Consider the following 27,979-nt stretch of genomic DNA (forward strand, 5'->3'; position numbering starts at 1 on the left):
CAGATCGTTACACATAAAATCAATAACCCCAAATTAAAGACGGTGTGTATTCAGTCCTTTTTGTTAAGTCCTTTTTGAGTCCGAATTAGTGCCTCTGCATGTTGCAGCAAAAATTCTGAAGGGTTCGTCCTACCAAAAATTAGATTTATGAATCTGTGTGCTCATCCCTGGAGTGCAGGTAAGTCAGATGAGCCATTTTCACATATGCACTATAGACTATGACCGCAGAATCAGGTTCGCATTATGTCCGAAGCTGCTCTTTCACACATGCAGCACACAGCAGCAGATAATCTGAGTCAGACGCTTTCACACATACTCGAAATACCCCGTTTGGTTTAGGAGGGGGGTGGCGCCCAGGTACAGTGTGCAGGAGGCAGGACATGACGCAAAAAGTACTCTGCGAAAATCACACCGTTTTGATTACAACAAATCAAAAAAAGCAGACAGGGCTACCGACTTTTGTCTGACGATTTTGGCGTCGGCCTTTACTGACAGAAGTTCCCGAATCTCATTGTCTCTCCAGTTAGACATTTTCGTTGACGTCTTCATGTAAATGGCCCTTCTTCTTCACCCTCGGATGTTTGTGTTCTTCCGTTTTCACGCCAGTCGCATGTTAGAAACAGCATCAACACGCCCACTTGCTTGCTGTGGATACTCCGGACTGTAATCGGCTCTGTTCACACATAGACCCAAACGAAGAGAAAACGGAGTGTGTACTAGTGGGCTGGTAGAATAAACACCGTTTAGAATCCAAGTTGACTGATTCGGACATTTTTGTTCACACATACAGCCCCTCCAGTTAGAATAATGATTATTTTAGGGTTGCAGTGCATGTGAGAAAGGGGCGATACAGACACCTATCGAATGCGATCTCTCTCCTGTGGGTGGCTCGCCATCTTGATTCCTCAGCTTCAGGTGAGTATACACCAAGCGATCTGCACAACTAAAACCGTACAACAGTGCAGTATACCCACAAATGTTCTAGTCATACATATTTCACAAGAAAATTAAGTGCTTGAGGTGGACTAACATATAAATACAAGTTAACTGTTAATTTAATTTGAACCCCACACCTTAAAATGGCGGTTCTGTTCACCTCACTCAGCTTACAAGGCTAAATTCTACTACGTCTGTAGCATGCAGCTTCTCAGTTTGCTTTACACAGTAAAACCACAAAACACGCAACATGAAAAATGACAAAACACACAACATAACACTCGTTACACACTGTCTTAGCTTAACTACTGAAAAATACAGCTGTACGTTCAACTTAGAAAACAAGGAAATAGTATACGAATTGACATATTGAAACAATAGTCATAACTCACCAAATCCTCGTTCAAACTCAACCAAAAAACAGAATCCAGCAAAATGCTGACAGAAAGTAAACACAAAAAATGGACAAAATAAAGGTTTGTTTCCCTCAAACATAGTTATTTAATCTAATTTTTTCAGTTCCTCCTCACTCAGTCCCTGTCTCTTTTTTAATCCTCTTGCGGTCTACCGTTCTCTGTCTCTCTTTGTTTCTCCCTCTCCAGCACGTGAGCAATACAATTAAACAGATTGGCTGTTACCACTGCACTTGTTAAAGGAGCAGCACAGAAGTAGAGTGGCAAAATCAACTGTATAAACTACTATTATGGCAGTTAATATTAATCAATTCAATAACTAATGTATTTAATCTGATTATATTATATTTATTATTTGTCTAAACTTTTTTTAAAGGTTATATTAACCTAGATAACACATGTCATAGATGCTACGGGCATCCACCCAATAAAACAAAAGACCGACTGTACTGGCCTCGCTAGAGCTATCCACACAGCTTAAACATCCACTCAATAACACGAGGAGAACCAGGATTCCAGTCTGAAGTTTACTTGAATAATTCTTTTTGTAAAACTAAAACAAACACAAAATGACATGTCGAAATTACAGATGTGACAAAGTAGGTATTATGCAGCAAGTATAAAGTATAACAGTAAATAAAGGTAAATGTCTTAACAGGTGAGTATAATGGGGCGTTAGCCTAAGTATGTTAGCTTAGCTGCAATCATACTGTATATGATCAACTAATAAAATAAACAATTCACCATAAACTCTTGAAATGTGTAGTTTTCCTATATCAATACATTTCTAATTAACAAACTCACTTAAAGACAATGTGTCTAACAAGTCTTGTGACAATGGACGGAACAGGATAGAGGAGACACCATCGTATGGCTGCAACATTGCAATGCTAACACTAAATGAACACTACTTCCTGTCTTTAAAGTAGGCTGCACTACTATTAACTGCCACTAGATGGTTTCAACAGTCAAGCATGCAAAACCTAAAGAGGTGGCTGAACAAGACACTGTTTAGGAGGCTGCAGTTATGAAAAATGTGTCAGAACTCAGTTCCTTCTTAGCTCTGTTAAACCTCTACCGGACGTTTATCCCTAATCTGTCTACCTTGACTTAGCCGATGACAGCCTTGCTGCCGTAAGATGCAACCTAGGATTGGTCAGAGAAATGTCAGAGGGCATTTGATGATGCTAAGAAATCCCTACAGTCTAGTTAAGTGCTAGTACATTATGACCCTGAGTTACCCCTCATTTTGGCTTGCAACACATCCCCTTATGGGGTTGGTGCAGTGATTAGGCGTAAAATGAAATATGGAAGCAAGAGACCGATTGCATTCGCATTAAGAATGTTGACAAAAACAGAGCAAAATTACTCACAAATAGAGAAAGATGCATTAGGTCTTGCATTTGGGGTAATGAAGTTCCATGAATACCCCCATGGTAGGAAGTTCCCCTTATTGACAGACCACAAACCATGGTTGAAGATTCTAGGGCCAAAGACAGTGTGCCAACACTGGCTGCCACTAGAATGCAAAGATGGGCTCTGATTTTAGCAGCATACATATGTGAGGTACAATACAAGAGATCTGAGCAGCACAGTAATGCTGATGCTTTATCTAGGTTACTTGTGAAATCTAGTGGGGATGTGGTGTCAAACCTGGAGTTTCTTATCTTGATGACTTACCTCTCAGAGCTAGAGAGATAGCTAAGGAAACAGACAGTGATCCTGTTTTGAAAGTGATGAAGCAGCTGGTAATGTCAGGCTGGCCTAAACATGTACAGGAGGAGTTACTGAAACCATATTTTCAGAGAAAGTTTGAGCTGACCTTTGAAGATGATTGCCTATTGTGGGGGTTGCGAGCTGTAGTTCCTGAAAAACTCTGAGGCAGGCATCTATTAGAATTGCATGAGCATCACTGGGGAATAGTTAAAATGAAATGCCTGCCCAGAAGTCTCTTCTAGTGACCCACATTAGATGAGAGTATTGAACATGAAGTGAGTGAGTGTAGTATTTGTAAACAGCAGCGCAGTATGTCCCTGGGAGAGAATACACCTTGATTTTACTGAGGACCACAAGCAGATGTGCTTGGTAGTGATGGATGTATATGCAGGATGGCCAGAGATATTTCACCTGCACGCTACCACCTCAGCTAAAATGACTGAAGCACTGAGGAATTTGTTTGTTGCTTATGACTTGCCAAAAGAAGTAGTAACAGATAACGGACCTCAGTTCATATCACAAGAATTTGAGTTGTTTCTAACTAAAAATGGGGTTAAACACATTAAATCACCTGCATACCACCCTGCCAGTAATGGTTTAGCTGAAAGGTCAGTGCAGAGTCTCAAGAAATCACTGGCGAAGAATCGAGCCATTGGTGGTATGACACTGGAGCATTGTGTGGCCAGTTTTCTACTTGGTTACGGACAGACACTTGTATTGGAATCAGTGTCTTGGTTCTGTGGATTGCTCTTTAGTAAGACCTAGTGGTCATTGCAAATAACTTTATTGAACAAGAAGTGATATAACAGAGAATATTCAGGATAACAGGAAGTAGTGCCCAGGGGCTTCCCTTTTTTCCATTGTCTCATGTAGTGAGCATTACAATCCTTCTAATCTTTTGCCTCAAATTTCATGAACCGGCTTCTTCCGTAAGTAATTTGCTATTTATAGTTATATTAACATGTTTATGTGATTATTTCTTGGGTACAGTATTTCTGATAATGGATAGTTTACTGTTAACTATAGGTGCATTAGTGTTTGGTGTTTGAAGCTTTGGTGCTTGTGTAAAGGATATGTACTGTTGTATTTTTATCTTTAATTGGCATACTTACCTTCAAACATCTGTTTACATTGGTTTATGTCAATCTTTCTTTTACTGATGTATGAGAGATGTTGTTTAGTAGTTTTGAAGGTGCTCACCTATATTGTATCTTTTTCTTAGTTTTACAAATTGATATTTTCCTACAATAAATCCTGCCAATACAACAACCTGTCTGTTTCTTGGAGTATGCAACATTGGAGAATATGATGTTTAACTAGCTGTATAGCTGAAAATACTGTAATGTAAGTCTTTTGTTAGTGTTGCTTCAAGCAGTACAACTCGTTTCATTGTTGTTGTTAAACGGACCTTATGTCTTATGAATAGGATTCGACGAGTATGCAGTGTATAATGTACGTACACGGAAGTGATTGACAGTTTTTGATTGCTGCTTTTCGAACCCACTGTATGGCCCCCGTCGAGGAAATTACTTACCCTTGCTGGTGCTAGGCAGAAGCAGCCTTGTATTCCAAGTTTCAACAGTAAACAACTCAATTTAATCACTGGACTCTTGTCGTGTCATTACGAGTGCCTCCAGAGACTGTGAGTAGTTGTATTCCTCATTAATACATGGGACGGAGCATTCAGCTAGTAAGAAAGCTAACCATTGTAGCCAAGGTGGGATGAGGCTGGCAAATAGCAAAGAGTAAAGACACGACAATAAGTTGCTTGCAACAAGTTTTAGTGAGGACAGCATAACACCCTATACTAAGACAGGAAAGACACCAGCTGAGCTATTTCTGAAAAGACAGGTGTGAAACAGGTTGTCACCGATCAAACCTCAGAGAATGCAAAATGACAAACAGCTATCTCCTAAAGTAAGGTCCTTCACTGTAGGTCAAGGTGAGTTGGTAAGGAATTACAGGGGAGGGGAGAAATGGGTGAATGGTGTAATAAGTGTTGGGTCCAGTTACCTGCATGGTTGAGGTGAATGGAAATTGTGTGAAAAGACATGTGAATCAGATGGTACATACCAAAGGAAATCAAATTCAGTTGACACAGGGAGAGGACTCGTCTTGTGTGGGAACATGTTTGGACTTTGATGATCTGAATGCAGACAATGAGTTGGAACAACATTCTGTGCCACAAAGTGTTGAGGAACAACCAAGAACACCACCACCACAGGCTGTTGAAATGAACCGTCGGCCAGTGAGAAACAGACGTCCTCCTCAAAGACTGAACTTGTGAGATGTTAATGTCTGACTGTAATAAACATTTTTAAACAAAGTGTTGTATGATTTTGTTTGAAGAATAGAATATGATTGTTGGTTGGAAGAAAAAGGGTGAATAGGGAACCCTAGTGGTTAAAAAAAAGGTTCCATAGGAATGTGGATTTACAGGGGAGGAACTGTGGTGTTCTAGATACACAAGAAATGTATGGAAATAAATTGATTGGGACATGCAAATGTATACTGTTCCTCAATGGGTTATTACAAGTGTCGGAGTATCTGATTGGTTCCTGAATACAGTATAAATGTTGTGGGAGACCCCTATCACAGGGGCTGTTGAAGATGAATGACTGTTGATGTGCTATGTTTTACCATTACTTAGTAAAAGTTATAATTCTGGAACCTGCTGAGTGTCCCTTTCTAAAACCTTAGACATCTGAACAATTTTTTCCTATTGTGATAATACACAATATGTAAGTTGTTGACAAAGCTCTGGAGTGTTGAGAAGAAAGCAAATACAACTAATCAACATGACCCTACGAGCTAAGAGCCCTACACTACTGCACAATTCCAGCAGTCTCACCAAGCTTCCTGTGGGTCTCCTTTCATGTGTGTGATTTGGAGAATTGGCAGCTGACTGCACTGAGAAGCACAGACTGGGTGCTAAGGAAGGGTGGATGGTTTTTCAATGAGTAGTACAGCAAGGAACTCACCATTTCATTCTATTAGTCAAACGAATCAAGCCAAGTCAAGCATTTCTGACTTGTTTTAATAATACACTGACAATAGATGAGTAATCCACTTTTTAGCCCGCTAGGCATTGTATTGACGATAGGACAGTACACTCTTAGAAAAAAGGGTTCTTGAGGGTGCCATATGGAACCATAGAGGTCGCTACATAGGGAAATAGACCCATTATGCCAACAAAACGTGCTATTTCACGCACACAAGGGCAATTTGAACTTCAATGACTTTTGCTGGAACCTTACTTCAACGACTTTTGCTGGAACCTTCCTGGAGACGCACTGGGATACAGTAATGGTAAGGGGCACACAGTTTTCATCTCCTCTGTTTATAATGCAGCTAACGTCTGTGTTGTGTGCAGGCCAAAACCTCAAACGGCATTCCTTAAAACCTACAAGACGTGTCTCCCATTTCCCATAAACCTCAAGGGCCTTTTAACCTCTTTTAGTTTAGCCAAAAATGTCTTTACTAGCAGCATGGCCAAGTTTAGCCCGTTAAGTTAGCTAGCTAGTTCATTGTTAAAAGGCTATCTGCTTAGGTAACATAAAAAGAGGGGTGGAATAGCCAACAGAGATTACTCGATTGTAAAGCACAACTTCTTTGTAATTCCATCTAAGGTAGGCTACCCTAGAAGCTGAAACCACGTTCTTGTCACTGGTGCTTTGAAGGCTCCAGCTCTCCAGCTCTGGTGTCTGTGTTTTGACAGTTTTGGTTGTATCAAATTAGAAGTTGCAAAGTTGCAATGTATCATACACTATGATATCCTGGTAACGCCACCGCCTTTAGGATTTCTGTTTCTGTCTCAAACTGCGGAAAAATGAGGCATTTAGCTGCCAGAATTAAGACAATTTTCGGGTCTACTCCTACTCCTTGTTCTTGCCCTCCACCCCCAGACCTGCAGAGCTGCAGTTGCATAGTAATGAGTGTAATCCACACATTACAATTGTGTTCTTTTCTTTCCTTTTTTTAAGAAATATGGTTGAGACTTGGTCCCTTAATGACGCCTGTTTGTGGCTGGAGCAACACAATTTAAGTGAAACTAAGCAGACCTTCCTTGGTAATTGTTCCCCTCCTTTAAGTTGATGGAAAATGTTTTTAGATGTAGTTTTTGCGGTATACTGAAGTTCGCTGTTCCAAAGTACCTGAGCCATGTGCAACTGACACACCAGCACCAACCAGATTTTTTGCTTTATGTGTGATTGGACAATGTGGAAAAAAATACAAAAGTGTGGGTGCCTTGAGGGTTCGTATTTACAGAAATCATTGACATTACCTACAAAACAATCCTGTGCCTCCTGAGGACATAGTCCATGCTGAACCTGAGTCTGATGCTGGATCTGATACACTTTCAGACAAATATTAGGAAGAAGAGCCTGTGGTCAATGGTCACAGTTTAGATATTCTTCTATCTGGTCTGAAAAAACATGTCTCTCTCTTTATTCCAAATCTCCAGCAGAAACATCTACTTCTAAATTAACCCAAGACACTATTGTCACAGATCTGAAATTTATTTTGAATTTTTACCAGGAACATTACTCAAACATTGTAAAATTTCATCTAGCTCAATCTGGGTTGGGTATTGAAAATAATGAGGAGTTGAACGAGCTTTTGTCAGATGCAACTGTATTTGACTGCACATTTGAATTTGTACAATCTGAATACAAGTTACTGCAATTGCCAGTACAGCATGTGTTAGGGGTGAATGAAAAAGGATTACTTGATACATTTCAGTATGTTCCAATTGAGGATGCACTGAAAGTGATTTTGAGAAATGAAGACATCTTTCAGTATGTGGCACATGGCAGAGTCCATGGGGAGGGTTATTTAAACTACTTCACAAAAGGAGATATTTTTCAAAGATTCCCATTTAAGGGTGACAAAAAACATAATTAGGCTTCATTTTTACACGGATGAATTTGAAATTGTAAACTCTCTAGGATCTTAATGCCCTCCTTGCCTGGTCTGTGAGTTTTGGTGGGTGGCCCTCTCTTGGCAGGTTTGTTGTGGTAACATATTCTTTCCATGTTGTAATAATGGATGTAATGGTGCTTTTTGGGATGTTCAAAGTTTGGGATATTTTTTTATAACCCAACCCTGATCTGTACTTCTACACAACTTTGTCCCTGACCTGTTTGGAGAGCTCTTTGGACTTCATGGTGCCGTTTGCTTGGTGGTACACCTTGCTTAGTGGTGTTGCAGACTCTGGGGCCTTTCAAAACAGGTATATATGAATATGAATGTGATGGATCATGTGACACTTAGACTGCACACAGGTGGACTTTATTTAACTAATTATGCAACTTCTGCAGGTAATTGTAAGGGGTTTCATTGCAAAGGGGAGTGAAGTTTTTTTTTTTTTTTAGAATTTTTTTAAAACATTTTGTGTAGGTCCATTACATAAAATCCAAATAAAAATCCATTTAAATTACAGATTGTAATGTAACAAAATAGGAAAACCGCCAAGGGGGGTAAATACTTTCACAAGGCACTGTACAGCCTGGTAAGTGTGTTGTTAAGCTGTATTTGTGTCAGTGTCAGTGCTTTATCTTGTTTAGCATCAGCTGGGGTAAGGTTAATGGCCGTACATTCCTTCCCAATGTATCCATGCCACAAAATGTACAGGGATGTCCTGGGAGTGCTGATAACCCCGCATCCATTTCTTACGGATGGAAGCCTCTCTGGATTTGTAAGTACAACTGTTATTATTTCAACTTTATCTATTCTATGTACTTGTGGTCCAGTTTGTCACTTTGCTTGTAAATTGTAATTGTACTGGCAACTTCTGTATTGATGTCTCATTTCTTTACCAAGGCAAACCTACTGGAGTGCCTAAAAATTTAATTTAAAAAGGAGAGGAGGACCCTTGTCCATATGGACAAAGTCATAGAGATGAGGCAAAAATACGGTCAGAAGTGTCTATCAACAGCAGGAGACAAACTGACGAGTTCAAAAAGGAGACAACCAGTACAATTAATGCATTATCCTCTCTGCAGTGCTTCATGCAATGTACAAATGTACAAATGAAAATTGAGATTCTTTTGTTTTCCTTATTGATTCCTCTCACCCTACCCATTCCCTCCTCTTAGCTCAGTGCAGAGTCAGTGGAGGGTGAAGACTCCCAAAGCATTGAGGAGCACATGAAGGCCATCAATGTGGAGTTGGAGAAAAGCAGGCCTAACATAGAAACGATAAAGTGGAGGATGCAGCAGACTCTGCATGCACGAATTCCACTCTAGAATACAGGCGCAGCTGCAGAATTATTTCAGCAGTGTCCATTTCTCAAAGTCCCTCGTCTGGTAAGCAGTACAAAAATCCAATCCACGTTATTTCATTTGCTGATGACACCATGATTGTGGGTTTGATCATTCTTGAGGATGAAACAAGGAAGGTTAAACAGCTAGTGAACAACAGTCAGTCTGTGAATATCAATAAGAGTAAATAGGTTTTTGTTGACTTGAGAAGACAGGCTAATCACTTTTCACTACACATCAAAAATTTCTTCTGCTTTTTCTAGCTGCTTTATGAAATGGAATTAAGATTTGGCCAGGACTTGGACTCAGTGCTCAGCCGTTACCGCCAGATCACTGTTGGGAAGATTGTGGAGAGCTGTAAGGGGCCACTACAGGCCTCATTTACAGCTGCAATGTCGCGGGCAGATCCTTCAAAATCAAAAGGTGAGTCAGTGAAGTTTTCAGACCAGTGCTATCATTTGTACAAACTTTGTAATCAACTTGAGATGACAAAATCTACATTAAATGCTATGTCATATTTTTTATTTCTCAGATATGCTGAACAATGCCACTGTGTTGCTACTGCTAACACTGATGAAGGAGAACAGTAAATTACTGTACTTCCACAATGAGGTGAGTATATTAAGAATTAGCTTTTTCAGTGTCTGTAGCATTAATAAGAACAACTTGTGGAACAGCATGTACTTGTAGTGCAAAAGTGATGAAAGGAATTCACAGTAACAGTAAATTTCAATTATTTATCTAGGAACCACTGGCACCAACACCAACAATGATGCTTAAGTGTGAACAAACCACTGGATGCAGATATGGTCTCCATAGAGATGGATGGCGAGTTTCTTATTGGCCCCTCCCCAGACATTGATGCCACTTTAGGGCTTGCCTGTCTTTTTGCATTGTATTTCCTTTTCAATATTGAGTGCCCCAAGGGGACTTGGCACACATTGCATTTCTTTGAAAGACGTTTTAATCTTTCTGTGTCCAAGCCCTCCACCCCGTTACTACGTGCAGAAAAAATGTTGCAACCTTAGGTGAAATAGTTTGTGTTTTATAATAACTAATATTGTATCTTATTGTATCTTACTTTTTATTCGTATTTATGCTGTCGCCTTTTATGTGTTTTATGCCTTTAACACTTTATTTGATCTAATTTTACCAGTAATGTGTAAATATATGTAAATTGATTAATCTTTAAATATATATTATTTGAATTTGAACTGACTAGATGTATCCATTTGTATTAAACTGATAAAATTGTCACATAATATTTGCTAGCATTTCTTACACAATCTAACAAGACCAATACCACCAACATAATAATAATAATAATAATAATAATAATAATAATAATAATGAAAATATCCCGGTTCCTTATAGAACTATTAGTATGCTGGGAAATGGCATCCTGTATGGTTCTTTATTAAGGAACCATTTGGGGCCTCTTATTTGTATCAAAGGATGGAATCTTTTTAGGTTCCATGTGGAACCTTTTTTTCTAAGGGTGTAGAAGCCTGCAGAGATTTCTGCGTGTGTTTAAATCTAGCCTGAAAGCATCTCACAATGACCGAAAGTTCTTGTTTGTAAAGAAGTCTCTTTTAGTCAACACAGAGCTTGTTTCCAATTCGAGGAAATTCCATTTTCCGGTAACAAAAACCTGTGGGTCTGGTTTGCTTGGTGAACGTCCTGAAACGTGTGCAGGCGGGGTGAGTCACCGCGTTCCCTGAGCAGGTGCATCGATACTCACAAAGATGCAACGTTTATATGATTTAATGCTTAAACAGAATTAAAAACAGCGATGTGGAGCAATCAATTTAAAAATCGTTAATAATTTAAGTGACCACATTTCGAAAATTTACACTAGTCTCTCACTCTCTCACCACCACTTAACACCTGTAAGCAACAGGTAGTATCGCTTGAAAAAGACACGCCCGTTGTAACTTGACCTCCCGGAAAACATTATCAGTTTCGTAGGTAGACATACACCCAAGTCGCGTACACATCGTTTTAGTGTTTGATATTTTGGATAATTTGGGCATCTCTGAGGTTGGAAAGCGATTCTAAAGGAACGTCTGAGCTAGGGAACCGCATTTTCCCACGAAATTTAATCGTTTGGACATTTTTGTTAGCGTTTGTTTGAGGTGTCCTGACTGTTCACCTGTTTTCGACAACAAACACCGAGACTATTTCGACAAGAGACAATAGGCCTATACCAACGACAGAATTTGCCAAAAGGACAGAAAGAAGGTCATAAGGAAAGCGGGAATCAAAAAAAGAAGCGACCATTGGAATTCCTGAGAAATGGACCCAATGAACTCAGGAATGCGGTACACACCGAAGTCTCCGGTAATTAATTTTTCTTCTCTCTTTTTTATGTTGGCATATATATATATAGGCCTGTATATACATATGTGTGTGTGTGTGTGTGTGTACAAGTGGACGTTTTAGTATTAATACGTCATTTTTGGGTAGCTCTTGGATTTATTATCATTCATAAACCTCAAAATTCCATTTGTACACCTGACCTGACCACTAACTATGTCACCTTAGTTATCATCCCAAAATGTGTAGTTTGGTTTTCTTTGGTGGTAGGAGTGTCATGATGAGTGAACTAAAAAGAAAAATATGGGGATTCGGCATTCAAACTGTCCTCCACGAGCTGACAGACATCAGTTTAGAACTCCATTTATTCAAAGAATGCAAAATTATTGAGTTAGCTGGAGAAAAAACAGTTGTTTGTTATATCTTTCTTCCTACTTACCAGAAGGCTACTTCTGGCATAAGAATGAAAAGAAACAAGCGGAGATATCATGCCCATCCCTACCCCCTTCCTTACTTCTCTAGAGATACAGTACACCTTCTCTGACAACCACAAACAAAACCGTGTCCTCTGAATACTTCAACGACATACAAACAAATAGGTCAGAATTCAGTCAGCGATTCAAACCCCTGAAACCACATTGTAAATCATTTATGTGATATAAGGAGTAAGTTCAGGGGACATAGGTCAGTTTTGTTCACAGATTAGCATTTAACTGAGAAATGATGTTTGTCTTGTTTTCGTTGTCCTGCCGAATCGAGGCTTCAGTAAGACTGACTGAGAATTAGATAGTCAGAATGCGCAGACAGGAACACCCAAGACAGTAAATATTATCATTAAGTAAATGTTCAGTAATATGAAGTAAATATTAATAATTGAAAAAAAAGGACTGCTAATGTGTTATTACATATGCGACAGTATGAATCATAGGTGGGAACATCAAGGAAAGATTTCCATGATTACGAAATAGATTTTACTGGTATAATTTAGCTGCCCTGTAAACCTTTACGTGTATCACCTTTCCTTTTGATTACCTTCAGTCATTCCTTCCGCTCGCGGTGCATTTCAGTATAAACAGTTCGCGTGCCCTCATGGAAGAGGCAGAGAGCTTAGTTACTCAGCATGCTTAAAAGACGTTCATCGCAATCTTTATTATATTTTTACATCTGTCCTTTAGTTTTCTTCTCATAGGCCTAAACAGTTTCTCGGTGGGAAGGACAGACGTCAACAAAAGTCGGGGGTTGTCGTTGGGGTCCTCGTGTTAGGCTTATTGCTTGTCCTTCGAAATAACCACCGGATAACGTTGACAAATAGTTTTACGCCTGTAAGAGACGGGTTTTAAATCTTGGCTGAGTAGATTGGATTAATATCGCTGCATTGGCCTGAGGGTATAGTGGTAGGCGACATTTGGAGCATTCTAAGGGAACTTAGGTGTAAAGGAATTTCAGGCGTGATTTCTACAACTGATTTGGTTGGACTGTTATGAGCATGTTCTCGTTGGTACGTGTTTGCTATCCATTTTGTTCTTACCGCAGCCTTAAATATTTGTGCTTTTTGGTTAAGTCATAGTTTTGCCAAATGTTTCATGTTAGGGGTGGGGTCCACAAAATCCTGGTTGTACTACTGGTGCCGTTTGCAGTAATATCAGGTTTAGTGTTTTACATAAGAACGTGGAATTTAAGTAAAACGCGGTATGGTTAATGTCCCTGCGGGTAAAACGCTGAATGGAGATAGGTGAAGGCATTCCTCCGCTCTGTCATGACACGCCGACCGTAAACATTTGGGATGTGTCCTTACCAGACAGTTTTGTTCTCTGGTAGTTTTGTGAAGAGTGAATAATCAGACAAATTCATCTGAGTGGATAATCAAACAAATTCATCTGAATTCACCCCCCCCCCCCCCCCCCCCCCCCAACACACACACACACACACACACACACATTTTCCTTGAAATTAGCCTCACCCGTTCCACTTCTGATCATTGAATGAACTGTAGAATTCTAAAGAGAAAATGTTTTCTCAGAAAACTTGTGAGAAATTTGAATAAGAGAGCAGAAATGTGCCAACAGATTTCCTTGGATTTGGAGACTGCGACAAACGTCTGCGCATGTTACATTGCTTGGCTACATCACACAACCCATAGCAGATCATAGGCAATTATTATTTATTCCAGTTTTTAAAAAAGAACCACAACTGCCTCTGCTTTGTGCATGTAGCTCCTACTTTTTCCCCACTGGCACAATGCGGAGCACAGCTCCTCATCAGATTGTGCAATTTATCAACCCCCACAATCTGAGGGATAGTTTGGTCTCCCGAGGACAACCGGTTGCCGGATATTTACATGAATTTATTGACTGTGTATACATTAGGCAGATGGAGCACAGCAAAGGCAACATTTTCACTTAACGACAGAATACTAAGATAAAGCACCAGCTGAAATCCTTCTTTCATTCTTTTTCATTTTAGTGTGAAGGAAGCGGGTTTAACTCCTTTTATGTTGGCCTATGGACCACTTAGACTGTTATTTACACCATTTTTATGGTGTTTACAGAAACAATGCTTTTGTGGATTTACAGCACTGTTTCATGTCAGATTTTGTGAGTACTGAGTCTATTTTTGTGAGTACTGAGAAGTATTTACACCTTTGGCAATCTTTTACTCTCTCTCTCTCTCTCTCTCTCTCTCTCTCTATGTGTGTGTATATATATATATATATATATATATATATATATATATATATATATATATATATATATATATATTAAAGTAAATTGCACTGGAGACTCTGAGCTGAAATGTTTGGTGTGTTCTCTTATTGACCCAGATCTGATCTAACTGTTAGAATGCAACTCAAATTAAGTGTACTACTGTCTCCACCTCCCTCTTGTGGAGGATAATTAAAAAACATAAAGCTTATGATTGTAAAAGGTGTGGGGACACAAAAAAAGATATTTGGAACTTTAATTTGAAGAAATAAGAATACAGGTCAGGACATGATCTTGGCTGAGCTGTTTTTTGGTGTTGTGATCTTATATTTAGCATTCTAGGTCAAATAAACACTGTCAGATAAAAGTCTGACTCAGCCCGCCCCTCCCATCAGGCACAAGGCCAGCTTGTCTGCTTTGCAATGGAGTGTTTTTTTTGTTTGTTTTTTCCTCCGTTGTACTCACTGCCGCTTTCATAATTGTTGGTGTAAAGAGTTTCACCCCTTGGTTTTGTAGGGCCCTTTGACATGCTAAAATTTTGCAATTTTTTTTACGTGTTTATAAAATAGAATATATGCAGTCTTGAAGGCCCTTGACATGAATGTGGTGTTTTTAGATCTGTAACACTGCACTAATAAATTAGACACTGACCATACCACGGGCAGTTTTCCCTGAAGTCACATTCCAGCCATCACTATACCACTGTTGACTCGTACGTTCATCTTTTTAACCTCGCTGTTTTTTCATTCTCTTTTTGTCCCTGTTTCCTTATCATTTTAGCACAGTTATTTACTGACAAACACACTTACCTCTGTGTGTGTGTGTGTGTGTGTGTGTGTGTGTGTGTGTGCCTATGCATAAGGAAATAAACACCAGAAACACACGGTCGCATGTCTGGTTGATATGGTCACATCATATGTCAAACCGGTTTGAAACACGTCATCGCAGACAGAAACTGAAAGAAACAGTTACTCTCAAATCAGAGATATTTACAGTGCTGTGGTGAGCTGTGAAGCGTTTAACCACTGCTGCTGTCATACTCTTTAACACACCGTCCCACCACAGTGAGGGGCTGCTACAGGTGCATGGCGTCCTAAATGCAACCACCAAATCAGTACAAACAAAAACAAGCTCCATTTCAGTGCAGTATTGAGGAGGCTACTCAGTTTAATCCATCATTGTGTGCGAAATTGCCATGGTCTATATTTTAGCCACTGCTGTCAGCTTAATCCTGCTTTGGTGGATTTTAGTGAAAGGATTTTTGGTGAGACCAAAAAGATTTTTGATAAGACCCCCCCCTCTCTCTCACATATACGGACACAGGACAGGGACTGGGACCAGTCTGTCACATTCCTTCCAGCATCAGACTCAAAGAAACTGGAGAAGAAAAAGGGCCCGGGGAAGATGGGAGCTGTGATTGGCCTGGTGGTTTTCCTGGCTATTGTAGCATTGATGACTGGACTGTTAGTCTGGCATTTCCACTGTGAGTACCTGATCTGTTCTTCCCTGATTCTGGTTGGCTGCTTTAGTACATGAAGACCTTGTTCATTGGAGCTCTGGGATCTCCCTCCTACCAGTCTGGACAGTATAAGACTACTTAGTCGCTGCTTTGTCACCCCAATTCTCTTGCACTCTCTGGCTCTCAATTACTTTCCTAATCACATTTTTTTTTGAGTTTCAATATTTATCTAGCACCTGCTCTAAATTTTCTTCATAAAATAATCAAAGTGTGTGTGTGTGTGTGTGTGTGTGGGTGGGTGTATATTTGTGTGTGCGTGTGTTTGTGTGTGTGTAATAAAGTCCGTAGGGATGTTCGTGTGAAGAAGATGTATGGCGGTTCTATGAGAATCACTAACCAGGTGTTTGTGGATGCTTACGAGAGACCCAACAGCACTGAGTTCAAGTCCCTGGCTTTGCAGGTGGTTAAACAGGTAAGCATTACATGTCAAAAGCATCCACTTTATACTGTAAAGATGCAAAGATAACATTATTTGCAGTGTGACAGTTCCGTTGCATTGACAAGGATTTGATTATCAAGAAGTAAGTTTAAAATCTAATGAATAGACAATCTGTTCAATAAAAACAAATATATTTGCATTGTATTCTCACCGTATGTGGCCTGTGTTATTATAAATGAATTGGGCTTAATATTTTGTATGTTTTATTGTTTCCAGCTGAAAGACATATATAAAAAGACTCCCCAGCTGGCCAAATATTATGTTAAATCCACTGTACACGCATTCAGGTATGATATTAAACCACTGACACTGATAAAAACACAAACATTTGCATTTTGCTTGTGTGAATTTTGCATGTTTGCTTGTATGTGTTTGTGTGAATGTAGTTTGTTGCTTGAAAATTTTAAAAATTAAAAAAAAAAACCTGGTTTTGATGGTTAATCAGTCTATGTAATAAAGAGAGGTTAATTTTTTTTCTAAAAAGTAAGAAAAAAAGCCCTGATGCTTAACAGATTTTCTCTTTTTTCTCTCTCTCTATCTCTCTCTCTCTGTGTCTCCAGTGAGGGTAGCGTAATTGCCTACTACATGTCAGAGTTCAGTGTGCCAGTGGAACAGGAGGCAGCTGTGGAAGCCACTATAAATTCCATGGATCAGATTGTAGCCAAAGACCAGCGGCGTAATGTGAATCAACCAGGAAACAGCCTTCTGTTTGACAACATCGTGTCTGCCTGTAAGGCCTCCTGCCATATTCGTCCCATTGTGCCGCTCTGGAGCTGATGTGTGGATGAATATGAATTGTAGCTAATATTGAAAATTCACCATTTTTCTGATGCTCAGGCTTAACACTGCAATCTGTGTCGTTTTCTTTACAGCGGTGGATAAACGTATGTTCTCCTCGTCTTTCAGCTGTAAGTTTTCATCTCTCTCTCTCTCTCTCTCTCTCTCTCTCTCTCTCTTTCTGTATCATTCTGGTGCAATTCTTTGAAAATCAAGACTGCCCACTGTGAGATGTAAACCAGTGACCGCAGTTCCTGTTAGGAGTGTCAGTGTGTGAAAATGAATGAAATGAACATTTTTGCTGTTGATTTTTTTTTTTTTTGTAGCCACTCACTGGTTTGCTCAGCACACCAGGTCCAATCACATTGGCACCATCGAGTCCCCGGGCTTCCCTGACTACCCATACCCATCCAATACCCTGATCCAGTGGCAGCTGAGGGCTGACGCTGGGTATAGGATCAAACTGGACTTTGACACCTTTAATCTGGAGGAGAACTGTCAAAATGACTATGTCAGAGTCTATGACTCGCTGGTCGCTGTCGACAGCAAGTTAATGGCAGAGTAAGTGGACTAGCTGCTATCTGTCTCTGTCTCTCTCTCTCTCTCTCTCTCACACACACACACACACACATTCTCCAGACTTCTGAGAGGGTTCAGTATTTTTGCAGAGCTTGTTCTTTACTCAGGTGATTTTTTGTTGTTGTTGTTGTTTGTTTGTTTGGGGGGAGGGGGGTCACAGCGAATTCTGCAATCTGGCAACAGATGCTGAAAGCAGAGAGCTGAATTCATTCTTTACAGTGAAGAATTTTCTCATCACCCTTTCAAGCCCTAGTAGGAACTTCAGCTGCCTACTCAAAGCTGATCAGAACAATTATGACTAGAACAAATTGTCAAACACTAAACATGCTTTTGGCTTATTGTCGTTGTTTGTTCTCTGCCCTGGGCTGGACAGCTCAAGTACTTCAGACGTTGGTTGTGCAGAATTCTTGTCAATAAAAAATGCCTTTTTTATAATTCTTGCCTCAATACACTCCTACTTTTATTCTGCTGCTTTTATTATTTATTATTAGTCTCATTTTTCTGCTGTTTCTTACCAGTACTTTCTGGATACAACTGGAACGCTATAGCATGTAATGTTAGTAATTCTTTGTTCAAAGCTGACTAACAGGTTTGGATGAAGTGAAACTTGACCTACCCAAAAGTTTCTTGTTGAGGGCTTATAGAGCAGCTCTACTCTCAGCGCTTATACACACTTTACAGAAAAAAGAGAGAATGATGATAATTCTAATACACAAACCAAGACTAGTACAGTTCTGTCTTTCTCTTGACAGGAAGTGTGGCTATTACTCCCCCAGCGATCCCTTGACCTTCATCTCCTCTGGCAATGTCATGCTGGTCACCTTGGTAACCAACGACAAGCATAATTACCCTGGTTTTAGGGCCAGCGTCTCCCAGATCAGTCAAGATAGCAGAGGTATGGACTCACCTGATCTTAACCTCCTTTAGGTGGTCCTCTCTTGTCCACAACAGCCCACCAAGACCAAGGCTGGGTCAAAAGACGCTTTATGGGTCAGTTCGTTGATAATGGAAATAACTCTGACCCGTGATCACGATGTGAACAATGACTCTGGCGCCTATAGTAGTACTTTTGTTCAGTTTTCAAAATGTTTTCATGCATTTGTAAATCAAACAGGTCATATCCACATCCTTACTGTGGTTTGTGTGTGTGTGTGGTTTGTCTGTGTGTTTTCAGATCTCTCATGTGGTGGTAAACTGAGAGGAACCAAAGGGACATTTACGTCACCAAACTATCCTAACTATTATCCTCCTCTTGTTTCCTGTCTGTGGGACATCGAGGTGAGGGGAGTGGAATGAGTGAGGGGAGTGGAGTGGGTGAGGGGAGTGGAATGAGTGAGGGGAGTGGAGTGAGTGAGGGGAGTGGAGTGAGTGAGGGGAGTGGAGTGAGTGAGGGGAGTGGAGTGAGTGAGTGAGTGGAGTGAGTGAGTGAGGGGAGTGAGTGAGGGTAGTAAGTGAGTGAGTGAAGATGTCTCTGTATGTGACCACATTAACATTACATGTGTTTGCTCTCCTCCAGGTTCCTGCAGATAAACATGTGAGGGTGCAATTCTCCAAGTTTCTCTTACCAAAAACAAACCAAGGCTGCACAGATGACTATGTAGATATTGACTCGAAGAAAAGGTTAGTTCACTGAACTTTTCTTTCGCTGTGTTTTTTCCTTCCCTGTGCATTTTAACCTCTTAATCTTGTTAAAACTGAGATGTTGTGGGTAATGAATATTGAAATTGCATGTGTGTGTGTGTGTGTGTGTGTGTGTGTGTGTCCCAGACTCTGTGGACAGGAGATCTCTGGTTTAATCGAGTCCAGTGAATCAAACAGGATAACGGTGGCATTTGTCTCTAGTGCGACGCATGTTGACCGTGGTTTCAGTGCCACGTTTGAAGCTTTTGAACCCACAAACCGTAAGTGCAGATGTCCCTCTCTGAGAGTCACTGAGAATCTGACAGTCATTTCGTCCTGAAGAGAGAGCTTTGAGCTTCTCATTCAAACCACCTCGTCATCTCTTACGAGATACAGGCAATAACTAGCGTGTTTTTTTTTTTCCCACCCAGCTTGCCCGGGTAAATTCCAGTGTCCTGGCAAGCGCTGCATTGATTCCAAGCTGCAGTGTGATGGTTGGAATGACTGCGGAGACAACAGCGATGAGAGGAACTGCAGTAAGTATCCGACCAGCCAAAGTCACTGACAGCTACAGATGTAGAGCAAAATCACACTGCAAATAGTCAGAGTGTAGTAAATGAAACTCTGTCACAAAAAGTACAAACTCAAATTGTTCTGAACAGTTATTTGTGTGTTTTGTACGTGTAGAATGTCCATCTGATATGATCAGCTGCAAGAATGGCCTGTGTAAGCCAATGTTCTGGAAGTGTGATGGAGTGGACGATTGTGGAGATGGAACGGATGAACAGAATTGTGGTAAGACCTTTTCTCTCTCTCTCTCTCTCTCTCTCTCTCTCTCTCTTTCTCACCCTCCCTAACATTGTTCATCACGTCCTCTCTCTGCAGGATGTAAGCATGGAGAGTTTCAGTGTAGAAATGACCGCTGTGTGTCGGAGAAGAAGAAGTGTGACAGGCGCGATGACTGTGGGGATGGATCAGATGAAGAAGGCTGCGGCGGGAGAAGTAAGTCCACGTCCTTCGTGTCACATCGTTTCTCTAGTCTGACTGGTGTTTCTGGAGCAGCACAATATTAATAACTCCCTCTTTTCTCTTGTGTTCAGCTGACCAGATCAAGTGCACGGAGGAGACCTACATGTGCGCAGACCGCAGCTGTCTGACAAAAGTGAACCCAGAGTGCGATGGCATTAATGACTGCAGTGATGGATCTGATGAGGCCAACTGTGGTACTGTTTTAAACACCTTGACGCTCTCTCTCTACTTCTGCCTCCTTCCAGTGAACACTTTGCTGTAATCCATTTATGTTCAAAATACCTGAACACACATTTTCCGCTCCTTCTCTTTCCTGTGAACACTTTGCTGTTGGAAAAACACCAAAACATTCTCTCTCTACCCGTGTCTCCTTCTCAGGAACCTTCTCTAGCCTAACCAGCGATTCTCAGGGGGAAAAAACTACAGTCCCAGAATTATAGTAGCCTCTGGAAAGTTATAAACCAGCATGATGACATTAAGTCAGATGCCAACTTTAGCTAAGTGTTAGCGATCTTAGCGAACTAAGCTGCAGTATCTAAGTTTATCTGGCTTGATTGATTCTACGCTTTGTGAAAAGCTAACCATCCACACCTTGAGTTAAAATGACCTTTCTTGAAAGTATGACTCGTGAGTTCCTTAAACTTTTGACTTAGTAAACTTTGCCAGCAGGCTGCCAGCAGCCTTTTAGAACGAGAGTATCTAATGACTGTAGCCAAGCAGACACAAGTCCCATTAGCAGGATAGCTTCATTACAGCATTTTGAGAAGAGATGCTCCCTCTCACCCTGTCTCTCCCTCTCTTTTCCTCACTTTCTTTTAGACTGCGGCAAGCAGCCATTTAAGACGTCCCGTATTGTGGGTGGACAGAACGCCATGGAGGGCGAGTTTCCCTGGCAGGTCAGCCTCCACATCAAGAATTCTGCCCACGTGTGTGGAGCCTCCATCATAAGCAACAAATGGCTGGTCACTGCCGCCCACTGCGTGCAGGACGCTGGACAGCACAAGTATGCAACCCACATCTGACGCTGTTTTTCTTAGTGTTAGTGTTAGAGCGTGTCTCCAGTCCATTTGTGTTGTTACACTGAGGTGTCCTGTCGTATCACACCAGGCATGGTTCTTCCTCAAGCCAAAAGTTAATGTCTGACAGTTCTCTCTTTGCCTATAGCTCCTGCCTAAATTGTTATTAGCATCTTTGGAACGAAAGATGAATAAAACAAGGCCTGAACTTTTCATCGGCAGTATAATTCAACAGAAGATGTTGTTTAATTTGATTTAATCAGGGTGCATTTAAGATCTTTTTCTGTGAGAGTGAGCTGTATATGTTGTGTGTGTCAGACAGGAAAAGAGCAGACATGCGTGTGTTCTTTGCTTTTGGCAGATTGTCCCAAGCTAACGCGTGGGACGTGTACCTTGGACTTCACTCTCAGAAGGTGAAGACTAAAGCAGAAAAGAGGGGACTGAAGCGAATAGTGCCACACCCCCAATACAACGACTTCACTTTCGATTTTGACATCGCTCTGATGGAGCTGGACAGGCCCGTCGACTTCTCCGACACGATAAGCCCCGTTTGTATGCCAGCAGCCACACACGTCTTCCCAGCGGGCAAGTCGGTGACCATCACAGGCTGGGGTGCCACCCGCGAAGGAGGTGAGTGTCACTGAGGACCGATCTCCAGGGTTTGTTTGGTTGTTGTTGTTGTGTGTTGATGGAATGGAAATGGAATGATTTAACATTTTTATACTGCCCTTACAGAGATAGTGGTTATACCACTCACACAGACAGTCACTGGGTTGGACGTGAAAAATGTTTTTTTCATTTTCAATGCATATTCTGCATGAATGAATCTCGGTGATGCACAAAGACATTTTGTAAATTATTTGTGTGTGTGTCCCAGGTTACGGAGCAGATGTACTTCAGAAGGCAGATGTTCGGATCATTAACACCACAGTATGTAATACTCTCATGGGTGGGCAGATCACCTCGCGGATGCTGTGTGCCGGAGTGTTGTCTGGAGGAGTGGACGCATGTCAGGTACTAGCTCACACACCAGCCCACTTCTATATCTTGTACACTGTCTCTCACTCTCTCTCTCTCACTCTCTCTCTGACTCTCACTCTCACACACATGCACACACACGAGCGCACAGGAAATGACAAAGCGCTCTCAATATGTTTGTTTGTTTCTTTCTTTCCTTCTTTCTTTCTATCTTTTCCAGCTCTTTTGCTGTACCACTCTATGTCCTGTCCCAGTCTAATCAGTCTCTCCCTTCCCTCTCCCTCAGGGTGATTCAGGTGGGCCTTTGTCCAGTAAGGCTGATGTCGGGAACAGGATGTTCCTGGCAGGCGTGGTGAGCTGGGGTGACGGCTGTGCCCGCAGAAACAAGCCTGGCATCTACACCAAAGTGACCAAGCTCCGCAGCTGGATTAAAGACATCACAGGAGTATAATCCAGGCCACTGAGGGTTGTGATGGACAATTATAGTGTGGAGGCATAGCTTTTCTCTCTAAGTCAATAAGATTTCCCTGTTACTGGTCAGTTCCCATCCCATTGCAAGCACTCCGGATCAAATGTCTGTGTCACACATGTCAGATACTGCTCTGATTAATGCTAAACCCCTCCCTTTTCTGATTCTCTTTAAAAAAACAAAAAAAATATCAGTGGACAAACTGTGAAAAAATCAATCTAAATAATTTATGTTACTCTACTGTGACCAATACTGTCCATTCTGATTATTTTTTTAAACAAGGGAACAAGGCAAGGGAGCCAATTTTTGGGGGGTTTTTCATTCGAGGGACAAGGCCAGTCAGGCAACATACTGTTACCTGAATGAAGAAAGAGGATGTCCGTCGCAAGCTAAAACACAACTACAGTGATGTGGCCACGGCCCACACAAACAGCAGACGCTGGACACAACAGATGCCTTTAAAATGTTTCTATGTTGCCGATATTGTCATATGTATGTGTATATTTTATAAGGGAGGGTTAAACTGTGATGGTTTATCTTATGTAAATAGATATTTTATTTTGTTTTTTCTCATTTTAAAACAACTTCTTTGTTTTTAAATAAAAGTCTATTTTAAACACAGCAAAGCTATGGAAAAAGTGGTGTACTTATGGATCGCCTTGTCTGGCACCATTCTGTGTCTTCTACTGTATAGCTCTATTTTTATAAATATTATATATATATATAAAATATATATATATATATAAAATTTCTCCATGTCAGACAGCACATAGCGAATTGAATTAGATGCTATTATGACATCATAGATCATAGGCCTTCACACATGACAATGTGAATATTCATCTGCTCTGTATCTTACTGTCCCCTTAAGAACAGGATTCTCAAACATGGTTGAAAAGATGGGGGACCACATTTGAAGGAACTCCATGCTTTTTTTCACGTCACATCTATGTCATACAGTTTTATGAAAAGTACTTGAAGGGATTGTGAGTCTTTGTATCAAGCAATGGACCTGTTTAAAATGTGATAGCTGTTGTAGTCTTCATTTGAGACCTGATTCTTTATAGTCATCCTCAGGGACTGCATTTCATATTCTGTCCTTTTTTTTTAAGCTAAATGTACTTCTATAATGTGTGTGTGTGTGTGTATGCGTGTGTGTTGCAATGAGGAAGAATAAAAATGTTTCACTACCTAATGAACATTTTCTACTCTTTCAGTTAATACTATAGATATTATTCTTAGAATGAAAAGACAAATGCAAGTCCTAATTTTGTTCTTTGTAAACATATAATTATTTAAGATTTTTCTCAAGCTGTTTTATCCCACTATAAGCAACCTTATGAACAACCAAGGTCCTAAGAGACGCAGTTTAATGTAATTATAATAACCTGGGAGAAGATTAAACACGCACATCCACTCCACTCTACTGCAGTGATGAAAGACAAACACTCTCCACATCTTTGCATATGCCTACAGAGGCTGCCATCTCACCCTTTAATAGAGCTGGAGCTGAGGAAGACATTTGCATTTGACATGTAGCGATGGCGAGAGACAGAAAACGTCTGCAGAACTGTGGATTTGAGCATGTTCTTTCCTTGTCTTTTTGGCTGCCTGCCCTCTGTCTTTTTTGTGCACTTTTTGCAGGTATAGACATAACTGAACCTCATCTACATTTTTCCTTTGGTATATGATGTGTCTTACAAAGTCTGCGACACTTTTTAATTATTATATGTTGGAGACAAAGTTGTAACATATGGATGTGAGCTAGTCTTTTGAAATTCTGTTTTCTGTGTTAATACAAGTCTACTTGCCTTGAAGAAGGATCTCAAGGTCTTAAACTGCATCCTTACAAAAATGTTCAAAGAGTTTACGTAGGCTAAGTTAGAAAACAAAAACAAGACATTTCACTCCTGCAGGCTGCAGTGGCAGAACATGTTCTGAATTCCTTACCATCAGTCCACCTTCTCCTGTCCTGAAACTCCTGAGGTTCTCAGTGGACAAGGCATGCAGTTCTCTGTTTGAGGTGCACCAGGACCTACCTCACCCTGACTGGGTCCCTGCGAAGCCCACGGTGGTTATTGTGCCAGGCAGGAGGCCCAATAACACTCACCCAATCTGGGTGAGCACCATGGCGTGGGAGTTATTGTCCGCTGGGCAGGGGAACGTGCTGGCAGCGGACTGGATGGCTCCTCCTGAGCAAGAACTGCCCGCTGCTGCCAGCGAGGTGGGCAAGAAGCTGGCGCAAACCATCCAGCAACTCATGGTGAGTAAACAAGTGGCTCTGAAAACCTGATGTTTAGTGCTAAGGTTAAAAAAAAAAGTGATACATGCTGTTTCATGGCAGTATTTGGTGTGTTTCTTAATTGGGAGCATATATATATATTTTTTTAACCTGGTTAAACATGCTGATGTTTGCTAGTATAATTCTGACCAATTCCTTCATTCTAAGAGAGCAAATTCTCTCGTATCCAGTAGCCTAACCAGGCAGTGAACTTTCCCATACAGATGAACGGTTTTGTGTTTTTTTCCATGAGGACATGGGATCTTCTCCGGACACATTCCACGTGATTGGCTTCGGTGTTGGGGCACATGTTGCTGGTATAGCTGGAGCCAGGCTGCATGGCATCATTGGGAGAATCACAGGTACTATAAAACCAGACTCATTCGGCACTCCCACCAAACCATATCTCCCAACCTGATGAGATGCGCAGTTTGTCAGAAAGGGATTTACATATGTCTCCCATCAGTGTTTTTCCCTCATTCTCATTCCTCAGGTCTTGACCCTTTTGCTCCAGTATTCTATGAGACCAACAGCTCTCTCTCCCTGGACTATACGGATGGACAATACGTGGACGTGATACACACCAACTTTAACCGTGAGGCTCATTTCTAGAGACTCTCTCATAACTCATCATTTTACAGTGTTTAAACATCGTTTTTTAACCACTACCATCAGACAAAGGTGAATTATCTTTCCAGCCAACGAGCCCTTGGAGGCCCTTGGTTTTTCCAGGCCTGTGGGTCATGTCGATTTCTACACTGGAAAAGGACAACTGCTTCCCGGGTGTCCTAAAGGACTGTTTATGCGTGAGTGTGTTTGTTTGGGAAGTGTTCCCCAATGACTTTTAACTGCCAATAGTGTCCCAGTTGATACAACAACAGAATATTAAGACACATGTCTATAGTTAAAAACTGGTGTGAATTTTAAGGCAAAATTCATATATTCATACAAACACACATGCCAAGAACATGCTCACCCATATATCACACATATAAACCATCCAAAAAATGTTGCATTCTAAGCAGAAATATTAAATACACACATACAGAAAGACTGATCCAAATGTCAACTGACTGTGTGTGTATAACATGTCTGTCATTATGGATTGTTTGTGAGGTATTCTCTGGGATTTTTTGGTTCAGAGGAGAAATACCTGCTCTGCAGCCATTACCGTGCCCATCAGCTCTTCACCAGTTCCATTAAGTCTCTCTGCCAACATGTGGCTTTCCCCTGTCAGGCAGTGACAGATTTTCAGACGGGACAGTGCACACACTGTTCCTGGCCCGGCCTCAACGTGTGCCCTGAGATGGGTAAGGGATGGGTCTGGTCCAAAGTGACTGTTCCCTTCACACATTCATTTGTTTGTTTTGTACACAACTAGATTCATTAATTAGATCTCACATGGTCTTCTAATCAAACTATAGGCTCTGTTCATTGTTTCACAGTGGCTCAGTGGTTCGCACTGTTGCCTCACAGCCCTGGGTTCGAATCCTGGCCGTCCAAGGTCCTTTCTGTGTGGAGTTTGCATGGGTTTCCTCCCACCACAAAGACATGCATGCTAGGATTAGTACTCCTGTCAGTGACCAATAGTGTTGACCAATAGTGTTGGACCAACTGGAGTTGGTCCCCAGGCGTTAGTGGTGCTGGCTTCCCACTGCTCCTAGCTCATAGTGTGTGTTCACTGCTCTAGTGTGTGTGGTCACTGGTGTTAGGATGGGTTAAATGCAGAGGCGACATTTCACTGCTCACTGCTCAGCGTGTGACAAATAAAGTACTTCTTCGTCTTGTTGCTTTCTGATTCACAGTGGGAGAAGCTTCATACTTTATACTATGCTCTTTATCTGCACTTCCACTCTATTTCCTACTTTCACCTCCAGGATTTAACATCGCCTGGCTGCCCAAGGTTCGTCCAGTTCCATTCGAACCCATGACCGCAGTTCTGGACATCACATCCACCTCCCCCTACTGCGGTCAGGACACTAAAGCATATTTTCAACTCAGTCAAGTGTACCTCCCTGATCTTCTGTTAAAATGCAATCTTGTCCATTCATTTTATTCTGTCTTCCCAGTCACCCCTTTCTTGCTAAAGCTGCAGGTTGGTGGCAATACCTCTATAGATGCTAGGCTCTTTGTCCAGCTGAAGGGTGACAGTGTTGAGACATCGAACATGTCGGTATCAGGGTAAGAAACAGCCCACTGGTATGTTTATTTTTTTCAGCTTGTCAACAGTTAGTCCATATTTGATGGTCGATTTTTCTGTATAACCTTTTTTTTTTTTCCCCAGAAATGATATGGCCACATTTGCTGCTGGTAATGTGTATCAGTTTATGGTATCAGCAAGCAAAGCAGGAGACTTTAAAACTGTGGAGCTGGAGTTTGACACACAACGTCTCCTCTACTTTGAGTGGATGAAGAGGAAGGTTACGGTCACTCAACTCCAGCTTACCTTATTGCCTAGAGATAGACGGTAATCTTTTAGTATCAACTGAATTTCAGTTACAATGCAAATTAACTGAGTTATGCTGGTTAAGTGTTAAATCTCTCCAAAATATCTTATTCACTTTGTAATCTCCACAGGCTTGCTTTTCAGGCCAGGGATATAACAGTGATTGAAAACCAAAGAACTGAGATTCCTCTGCAGAAAATCCACGTTGAAAATCCAGAAAATCCAAGTTGACCCAGATGAAGATACACTGAATATGTGACGAAATTTCAAAAACATGGACTTACCCTTGTGTCAAATATTTTGGGAATGTTACTGAAAAGACAAGAGAATTTGTTCAATTGGTACAGTTTCTCTCTCCATCACTGTTCATGTTTTGTTTGTTTCATATTTTGATATCAGTAAAGGTTTGTGACCTAGGCCAAAGATGAACCGATTATGTAGTCTGTAGCTTACATCAGATTTGAAGCATCATGTTAAGTT

General features: G+C 41.0%; 2 protein-coding genes across 2 annotated transcripts; both read left to right on the forward strand.

Annotated features, from left to right (window-relative positions):
- Positions 1–11,623: 11,623 nt before the first annotated feature.
- st14a (ST14 transmembrane serine protease matriptase a) lies at positions 11,624–22,754 on the forward strand. Its single transcript, XM_030766173.1, has 19 exons — positions 11,624–11,668; positions 15,670–15,829; positions 16,147–16,277; positions 16,521–16,591; positions 16,865–17,034; positions 17,177–17,212; positions 17,408–17,642; positions 18,413–18,555; positions 18,835–18,938; positions 19,177–19,280; positions 19,428–19,561; positions 19,712–19,816; positions 19,968–20,075; positions 20,166–20,282; positions 20,381–20,503; positions 21,129–21,312; positions 21,687–21,955; positions 22,203–22,339; positions 22,590–22,754. The coding sequence occupies exons 1-19, from the start codon at positions 11,624–11,626 to the stop codon at positions 22,752–22,754; spliced, it is 2,541 nt and encodes an 846-aa protein (XP_030622033.1).
- Positions 22,755–24,626: 1,872 nt separating this feature from the next.
- Positions 24,627–27,730, forward strand: LOC115804710 (lipase member I-like). The gene is made up of 10 exons (XM_030765217.1): positions 24,627–24,643; positions 24,729–25,035; positions 25,307–25,415; positions 25,547–25,648; positions 25,752–25,859; positions 26,196–26,363; positions 26,931–27,023; positions 27,123–27,234; positions 27,338–27,520; positions 27,631–27,730. The coding sequence occupies exons 1-10, from the start codon at positions 24,627–24,629 to the stop codon at positions 27,728–27,730; spliced, it is 1,299 nt and encodes a 432-aa protein (XP_030621077.1).
- The last annotated feature ends 249 nt before the right edge of the window (positions 27,731–27,979 follow it).

This window comes from Chanos chanos, chromosome 2 (assembly GCF_902362185.1).
Source record: "Chanos chanos chromosome 2, fChaCha1.1, whole genome shotgun sequence".
Lineage (NCBI taxonomy): Eukaryota > Metazoa > Chordata > Actinopteri > Gonorynchiformes > Chanidae > Chanos > Chanos chanos.

Bases quoted from the DNA above. Each gene is read 5' to 3' on its own strand.
- st14a (XM_030766173.1), top strand. From the start codon at position 11,624: ATGGACCCAATGAACTCAGGAATGCGGTACACACCGAAGTCTCCG. The intron at 17,035-17,176 runs GTAAGGCCTCCT...TTTTCTTTACAG, and splicing joins TGACAACATCGTGTCTGCCT to CGGTGGATAAACGTATGTTC. The intron at 22,340-22,589 runs GTACTAGCTCAC...CCTCTCCCTCAG, and splicing joins GAGGAGTGGACGCATGTCAG to GGTGATTCAGGTGGGCCTTT.
- LOC115804710 (XM_030765217.1), top strand. The intron at 25,416-25,546 runs GTACTATAAAAC...CTCATTCCTCAG, and splicing joins CATCATTGGGAGAATCACAG to GTCTTGACCCTTTTGCTCCA. The intron at 25,649-25,751 runs GTGAGGCTCATT...TTATCTTTCCAG, and splicing joins GATACACACCAACTTTAACC to CCAACGAGCCCTTGGAGGCC.